Below are 8,755 nucleotides of genomic sequence, written 5' to 3' on the forward strand. Positions count from 1 at the left end.
TAATTGCTCTGGTCAGAACTTCCAGTACTGTGTTGAATAAAAGTGGCCAAAAGGGACACCCTTGTCTTGTTCTTCATCTCAGAGAAAAAGCTTTCAGGCTCTCGCCGTTCATCTGGGCTGTGGACTTTTCCTACACGGTCTGTATCATGTTCAGATTCCCTTTCTACGCCTCGTTGATTGGGTGTTTTTATCATAAAAAGGGGTTGAATCGTGTCAGCCCAGTGTTGCCTCATTTGAGACGACCATGTGTTGTTTTTCTTCATCCTGTGAAAGTGGTCAGTCAGTCTGTCGTCACACTGAACCACAGTTGCATTAATTGATTTTTGGATGTTGAACCATCAGTGCATTCTGAGCATAACTCCGACTTGGTCATGATGTCTGATCCTTTCAGTATGCTGCTAAATTCAGTTTTCTAGTATTTTCTTAAGGATTTTTACATCTGTGTTCACAAGGAATATTGATCTGTGGTTTCCTTTTCTTGTAGTATCTTTGTCTGGTTTTGGTATCAGGGTACATCTAGCCTTAGATTATTTTGGCTCTTCAGTTCTTTGGAAGAATTTGAGAACAGTAGGTGTTTGTTCTTCTTTACGTGTTTACTAGAATTCACTAGTGAAGCCATATGGTCCTGGATTTTCTTTGTTGGGAGGTTTTGTTTTGTTTTTTAATTTATTTTAAGTGTGTTTTTCCAGGACCCATCAGCTCCAAGTCAAGTAGTTGTTTCAGTCTAGTTGTGGAGGGCGCAGCTCACAGTGGCCCATGTGGGGATCGAACCGGCAACCCTGGTGCTATGACCATAGTGCTCCAACCAACTGAGCTAACCAGCCACCCTGTTGGGAGGTTTTTGATAGCTGATTCAATCTCGTAGATTTTCTATTTCTTCTTGAGTCAGTTTTGGTACATTGTGTGTTTCTAGGAATTGGTCTAATTTATCTAAGATGTTCAATGTATGAGTGCAGAATTGTTTGAAGTATTCCCTAATTATCCTTCTGATGTCTGCAGGGTCTGTAGACAAGAAATGACCCTTGTTTCATTTCTGTATTGGAAATTTATGACTTTTCTCTTTTTTCATCTGTTTTGCTAGAGGTTTGTCAATATTATTAACCTTTTCAAAGAGCCAACTCTTTGTTTCACTCTTTTCCATTTTATTGACTTTTGCTCTTAATATTGTTTCTTTCTGTTGCTCTGGGTTTGTTTTGCCCTTTCCCCCTAGGTTCTTGAAGTGGGAGCTTATATTATTGATTTGAAATTTTTCCTCTTATGTATGAGTTTAGTGTCCTACAGATTTTGAGATGCTGTATTTTCATTCAGTTCTGTCTTCTTAATTTCCCTTGAGATTCCCTCTTTGACCCACAGATTATTTGGAAGTCTTTTATTTGGTTTCCAAGTTTTTGGATATTTACCTGTTATCTTTATATCATTGATTTCTAATTTGAGTTCATCGTGGTAAAGAATACACTCTTTATGATTTCAATTCTTCTAAATTTTTTGAGGTTTGTTTTATGGGCCAAGATATGGTCAATCTTGGAATATGTTCCATGGGCACTTGAAAAGAATGTGTGTTCCACAATGTGCATTAGATTTTGCTGGTTAAAGGCATTTTTGAGTTCTATATCCTTGCTGATTTTCTGTCTAGTTGTTCACTCAATTGTTGAGAGAGGGGTGTTGAAGTCTCCAACTATAATTGTGTGTTTGTTAATCCTTTCATACCTATCAGTTTTTACTTCACATATTTAATAGCTCTTATTTGATGCATATAAATTTAGTATTTCTATGTCTTCCTGATGGATTGACTCTGCTCTTTTGTCAATATAAAATGTCCCTCTTTGTCTCTGTTAATTCTTTTTAATTCTTTTTTATCTGGTATGAATATAGCCACTCCTGCTTTCCTTTGTTCACTGTTTTCAAGATTTGTCTCTTTCCATCCTTTTAATTTCAGCTTATCTGTAGCATTATATATGAAGTGACTTTCTTATAGACAGCAGGTAGTTGGGTCATGTTTTGATATTTAATCTGCCAAACTCTGTCTTTTAATTGGTGTATTTAGGCCATTTACTTTTAGTGTAATTGGTGCTATATTGGGGTTTAATTCTGCAATTTGATTTTTGTTTTCTGTTCTTTCTGGTTTTTATTTCCATTTTACTTTTTCTGCCTTCCTATGGGTTACTTGAACACTTTTTAGAATTTTCTTTTTATTTATCTATAGTGGTTTTGAGTGTATATCTTTATATGGCTTTTACAGTGGTTGCACTAGGTATTACATGGTATATTCACAACCTAAGTATAGTCAACAAAACCTAATTCACAGTCTACTGTCGTTGTTACTTTTCCAGTTCAAGGGAAACATAGAAACCTCACCTTCCTTTATGTCCCTATTCTATCCCCCATTTATAATTGCCCTGAATGTTCCCTCTGCAGACATTTAGAACCACAATAGACATGGTGATAATTTTTGTTTCAGTCATCAAGACATAATTAGGAAACTCAAAAGAAGGAAAGATATCTAGTTGACCCATGTTTTGGTTAGCATGGTCTTTCTTCCTGGTATTCCAAGGTTTTATCTTTTATCATTACCTTTCTGTTTAGACAACTGCCTCTAGCCACTATTAGAGCAGGTCTGCTGGTGACAAATTCTCTTCGTTTTCCTTCCTCTAGAATGTCTTGACTTCCCCTGCATTCCTGAAGAGTATTTTTGCTGAATATATCATGTTTCCTCCAAAATAAGACATAGCCAGACAATTAGCTCTAATGCATCTTTTGGAGCAAAAATTAATATAAGACCCGGTCTTATTTTACTATAATATAGGAACGGATCGTAATATGATATGATATGATATATGATATGATATACTGGATCTTATATTAATTTTTGCTCCAAAAGATGCATTAGAGCTGATTGTCCGGCTAGGTGTTATTTTTGGGGAAACACGGTAGAAGTCTGGGTTGACAGTGCTTTCCTTTTAGCCCTTGAAAATGTTCCACCATTTCCTCCAACATCCATGGTGTCTAATGAGAAACTCATTGGCATTTTGACTTTGTCTCCCACAAAGTGTCATTTCACTCTGGCTGCTTTGAGGATTATTTCTTTGTCTTTAGCTTTGAATATGGTGTAATTTTTGGTGGATTTCTTTGGTTTTTCCTATTTGGGTTTCACTCAACTTCTTGAATCTGTAGGCTTATGAGGTTTTTATGCAAATTTGGGATGTTTTCAGCCCTAATTTCTTTTCATTCTTTCCCCTCTCCTTCTACAGCTCTCAGTCCATGAATGTTGGGTCATTTGTTGTATTCTCACAGGTCCTGGGGGTGCCCGTCATTTTTTGAAGTCTGTTTTCTTTCTGTTGCTCAGATTGGTTAATTTCTGTTCTGTCTTCAGCTCGCCGATTTTTTCTTCTGTACCCTCCATTCTGTTGTGCCCATACCCTGAGTTTTTTATTTCAGTTATTGAATCTTTCAATTCAGAAATTTCCATTATATCCTTTTTCTTTGATGAGCCTTGCTATGTTTTCGTTGTGTCAAGGCTATTTGTAATAGCTTGTTGAATCAGTTATAATGCTACTTTAAAATCTTTCTCAGGTAACTCCGACACCGTGTGTTTCACGTTGACATTGGTTGTCTTTTTTCCATTTAGTTTGAGTTCTTTGTTGTTCTTGGTATGATGAGTCACTTTCTATTGAAACCTGGACGTTTTGGCTGTTCGGAGAATCTGGATCTTACTTAAACCTGTTTCAGCTGGTTCCTTTGACACCACTCCCGTAGGCGGGCGGGGGGCGGAGGCACCAAGGGGGATGAAGTCCACGTTCCCCACTCGGACCCCCACTGACACCTGACGAGGGGTGTCCCTGTTACTTCTGGATGGGGTGCCGTACTTACTCCCCACCAAGCCTCTTCTGTAACCTCCCTGGTCCAGGGTGTGGAGAGTAGGGAGACACCAGAGGCCACGGCTCCCCACTTGTCTTTGCTGGCCTGAGTGGCAGGGGCACTGCCCAGTAAGTAGGTCAGCTAGATATGAACCCCACGTGGGATTTTAAGGTTTCTAGTAGCTGCCTTAAAAAGTGAAAACAAACAAAAAATGGTGATAACAAATTTTATTTTGCCCAGTGTATCACAAATTCCAACATGTAATCAAGGAGGAAACACAAATGCCCTTTTACGTTCTTCCTTTTCTGCCCGTTGCGCCTACACTGCCCTCTTGGCTCAGAACAGCCGTGACGTTCGGCCCCCTCATGGAATAGTGCAGGCCCAGGCGCCCCGGTCATCTGTGTGCAGTCAGCGCCCAGGGGCTGGATGCTGGAGGGTCTGCTAGCAGTGGGTCTGCTCTTGGCCGGTGCTGGACCCTCGCCACCCAGGGGTCCTTCCTGTTCCCTCTGCCCACCCAAACCAGCCTCTTTCCCAGAAGACCCCACTGGTACGTCAGTGTTTCTGCAGGTCTGTGCTCTCAGCATGGGCCCCACAAGGATGGGGCTGCTGCGTGTCAGGACACTGTCACTGGCCAGGCCCAGTGCAAAGGGCCTTCGGCTCTGGTGGGAGGAATGAATGAGTGAATGGTGAGTGAGCAAGCCTGAGCCTGCCTTCTGCTTGGGGCAGGAGGGGTGCAGCTCCCCGCACAAGGATGAGCTGGCACGGGGTTCAGTGGTGTTCAGGGGCCCTACAGCTCCAGCCTGCTCCCACGCACCAGTGTGAGGGGCTTCTCGTCCCTCTATGGCAGCGGGGGGCCAGGTGTGGGGACAAGAATGGTGGGTGGGGGGTGGGAGATGAGGGTAAGGGGGATCAAATATATGGTGATGGAAGGAGAACTGACTCTGGGTGGTGAACACACAATGGGATTTATAGAAGATGTAATACAGAATTGTACACCTGAAATCTATGTAATATTACTAACAATTCTCACCCCAATAAGTTAAAAAACAAAAAAGAATGGGGCCAGTACCCAGATCCTGCTCAGAGGGTGCGTGCACGCTCCATGAGGTCCTCGGCCAGGCTCTGGGTTCCGGTGCTGGGAGCTCTGAGGACCGAGCCCAGGAGGGAGGTTCTGGGCTGGGAGGAGGTATGTCCCAGGCCACTACGCATCCCCAAGCTGGGCGAGCACTGTGGCCGGTTTTAAACTTAACTGCGATGGTTCTCGTCCAGTAACTGCGATGGTTCTCGTCCAGGTCTTTGTCTCTTGTCACCTGTCACCTGGTCCCACATGAGAGGGCTTGCAACATGCCGGCCCTCTCCTCCCTGGTCCTGCCCACTAAGCCAGCTGCAGGGGGTGGAGGAGAACAGGACGCCCTCCTCTGGAAGGAGGTGCACAACAAGGCCCTGCAGCCCCCACCCAGGGGCAGGTGGGCTGAGGGGAGGTGGGAGCTGAGGCCTCTGGTCCGAGCGCCTGCTGGATGGCACGCCCCCCGTGGGTATAATTAGCCACTGTGACAGGTGTGGTGGACGAGGCCTGCAGTGGCTCAGCCAACCTGCCACACCCCCGGGCTGGAAGCCTGAACCCCTCCCAGTGAGGTACCCCGAGGCCTCGTGCCCCCCAGGCCCCCATCCCCTCCACCACCCCACCCCATCTTCCGCTGCAGTGGAGGAGCTGTGGTCAGGAGGAGGGGTTAGCACCCCAGGCCCAGCCTCGCCCTAGGCTTGTTCAGGGTGCACCTATGGACTGTGGGGGCGGGCCAGGGGGGCTGCTCGGCCCGGCTGTTGCACCACAGTCAGGGCCGTGCCCAGCTGCCCCTTCCCTCTGCAGTGCAAGAAGAAGCACACGCTGCTGTGTCCCGACTTCTCCCGCAGGGGCATCTGCCCCCGGGCCGCCCAGTGCCAGCTGCTCCACCGCACCCGGAAGTGCCTCGGCCGGCGGGCAGCCCCAGCCCCAGAGCCCAGCGACATACCCTCCAGGAGCAGGTGATGGGGGTGTGGGTGCTGTGTGGAAACTCGGGTGCTCAGGAAGCAGTCCTCCCGCTCTGGGGGAGCCCCGACGACCCTCCAGTTCTTGGGCTTCAGACCCAAAAAGAAACCTCAGTCCAAAGTTGAGGATCACATGGTCTCCAGAGGTGCCGCACCCCAGATCTCAGGCTGGACACAGCCAAGAACACCCCATGGAGAATAGCGGGGGGCTTCGCTCCTGCTCCCCAGAGGAGAGCAGGATCCGATCCTAGGTGCCCACAGCACTGGGGACCATGTCATGCTCACCTGCCCCGTGAGTGTGGGGCCCCGTGTGGACCAAGAGGGCAGGCTGGGAAGGTGAGGACAGGCTCGGTGTGGTGCCAGGGCTCACCGGCCCCTTGATGGCACCAGCGGTCCTTGGGCCCAGAGCCAGCCTTGCTCCTGATGGTGATACTGATGGCTGCTGCGGCAGCAAGGGGTGGGGACGGGCCCAGAGCCTTGCCGTGGGGACAGGCACCTCCAGACGCCCCCCTCCCCATCCGCCGCCCACCCTCACTGTTCTGCTCCCCTCCCTTTCCTGCAGGAAGTCTTCGGCTACCCAGCGCCCCACCGGACAGACGCCTAGCTCCCCCACCTCTGTGGCTGCTGGCCCAGCCTCCCGTCCCTGCTCCCCACAGGCATTAGCTGCAGCTTCAGCCTGTCCCGTGTCATCGAAGGCCCCCGCCCCGTCCTCCCCCTCTTCTCCCTCCCCCCCGTCCCTGTCCTTGGACGGGGAGGAACTGTCTCTCCAGGAGGAGGCCACCTCGGTGCTGACGGGCTCTGGCAGCCTCTCCAAGCTGCCTGCCTTCATCTCCCTGCACTCCTCACCGAGCCCAGGAGGCCAGCCCAGGGCCCGGACCGCCAGGAGTACCCCCACCAAGGACGCAGGTAGGCAGCTGCCCCGGAGCCCAGCTCAGCACAGCCAGGGGTTCTTTTTCAATGCCCACCTCAGACCCACCGAGTTAGAATCTCCAGTTGTGGCCTGGATGGTTCTGGAGAGCCCAGTATGGTCTGGGCACTGCTGTGCCCTGTCCCAGCTGGCAGGTGTGCAACTGCCACCCACAGGGGCAGGGCCGCCCTCACGGACCACCCCAGCCGAGGGCTGATTTAATTAGAAAGCACCCATTTCTGTTAATTTGTTCTGGAAGATCAGCGCACACTCCTGGAGAGAACAGATGTGCCCTCTCCCGATGAACATTTGGGGCTTGGTAAATGGTTCCACTCAGCCTTGTTTAGGAGAGAAAAGAGGATTTTATGGCTGCAAACGACCCTTTCTGTAAACATTTTACAGCTCTCCGCGCGTTTGAGTGACGATAAACCCCACGCAGCTCGGCGGGCTGCAAATTTGCCGCCATACGGCTATCATTTTATTGTCATATTTCACGGTCGTAACGTTAATGGAAGATGCTTGCTGCAGCCTTCTCTAACAGCTCCGCTGAGCACGCTCGAACGCGGCCACAGAGGGGCCCGGCCCACACCACCTGTTTACAGCCCCCTTCGGGGGCACAACGCTGCGGCCAGGCCTTCCACTGCCCACTAGGACCAGGGCCCCAGCGTGCCACCTGGGTGTGGCTCACTAGGGTGGGGGCCCTGAGGCAGCCACCTGTTTTTATAATTTTTTTTGTAAGGTCAGGAACGTGGCTGCCAACCCCAGAGTCAGAGGAGGCAAGTAGGTTGGGCAAGGCCCAGGGAGACTGCAGAGACCTCCCCTGGCTGGGAGCCCCGGGCAGGCAGCCTTCTTTCCCAGCTCAGGCCAGGGCTGGGAGCTGGAGGGGTAGGCGGAGGTGGGCTTGGGAGGGCCCCAGAGCAGGAGGGGTGGGCGCAGGGGCCTGCTAAGACTACAGGCCTGGGCCCTGGCTGGCTGGGCCTGACTCGGGGCTCTGGTTCGGCTGCACAGGGCCCCCAGGAGGAGAGGTGGGCCATCTGTGGTTAGCGGGAACACCAGCCTGTGAGGTGGCTACCTACAAAGGGAGAGGCATTGGCACTCACCAAGTGTGGGGCACACAGGGCAGGAGCCGTCCTCTAGCCCCTTCCTGACCTCTGGCTACAGCCCTGGCACCCTGCACAGGACCGTGGTATCTCCCACCCCACCCAGACAATTGCTCACACACGCCCGGCTTTTCCCTCTGAGGCACAGCTTGGCTACCACGTGTGCTCCGGTGTGAGCAGTGTGAGCGCGTGCGTCTGTGCGCCTGCTGTTCGAAGCTCCGCCCACAGACTGCTCTGGCTCCCCCCACTGCCCAGGGACCCCCAGCCAGCAGCCCACTGTTCCCCCACCCATCTTTTTGGCACCCAGACCAGGCCTGCATCCCACTCAATGGCTGGACCCTAGGGTGGTCTGTCCAAAGCTGCTCCCCGCCATTGCTAGTAGCCCCCTTCCTGACCGGGACGCTTTCGGTGGGGAGGGGGGTTCCTGGCTGGGGGCTCCTGGTGCCTGACCTCTGCCCTTCTCGGAACAGGGAGACCTCTGCACATCAAGCCCCGTCTGTGAGGGCCCAGGGTGCCAGCCCGTGCCTACCTCAGCCCCTCATCCCTGGAGAGGAAGGAGGCTCCACCTGCCGTCGCCCCAGAGGAGGGGCCGCAGGGCCGTCACTGCCCACATGGCTCTCAGCCTTCCCTGACCAGTGTGTGCCCAGGGCCTCACCCTCTCCCACAGGCCCCTCTGCGTCTCAACACCTCCCCACCTACCTGTCTCCCCAGCCTCCCACCCAGGACATGCTCCCACCTTCCTGCCTGAGGGGTGCAGGCCTGTGCCCACTATGGGTGTGGCAGCGGCCGACTCATGCCTGAGGGAGAGGCTGCTGGCCTGGCCTCCCTGGTGAGCACGTGTTCAGCAATAAAGGTTCTGTCCTGTGTC

General features: G+C 51.3%; 1 protein-coding gene across 1 annotated transcript in view; it reads left to right on the plus strand.

Moving 5' to 3' along the window:
* The window catches only part of ZC3H3 (zinc finger CCCH-type containing 3), a 65,711-nt gene extending 56,956 nt beyond the window's left edge, over positions 1 to 8,755 (plus strand). The window contains exons 10-12 of the mRNA XM_081070202.1: positions 5,723 to 5,877; positions 6,443 to 6,786; positions 8,358 to 8,755. Coding sequence (XP_080926328.1) covers positions 5,723 to 5,877; positions 6,443 to 6,786; positions 8,358 to 8,389 — 531 coding nt within the window. The 3' untranslated portion in view covers positions 8,390 to 8,755. The remainder of the gene's footprint in view (positions 1 to 5,722; positions 5,878 to 6,442; positions 6,787 to 8,357) is intronic.

The sequence above is a fragment of the Rhinolophus hipposideros genome (assembly GCF_964194185.1).
Source record: "Rhinolophus hipposideros genome assembly, chromosome: 13".
Classification (NCBI taxonomy): Eukaryota; Metazoa; Chordata; class Mammalia; order Chiroptera; family Rhinolophidae; genus Rhinolophus; species Rhinolophus hipposideros.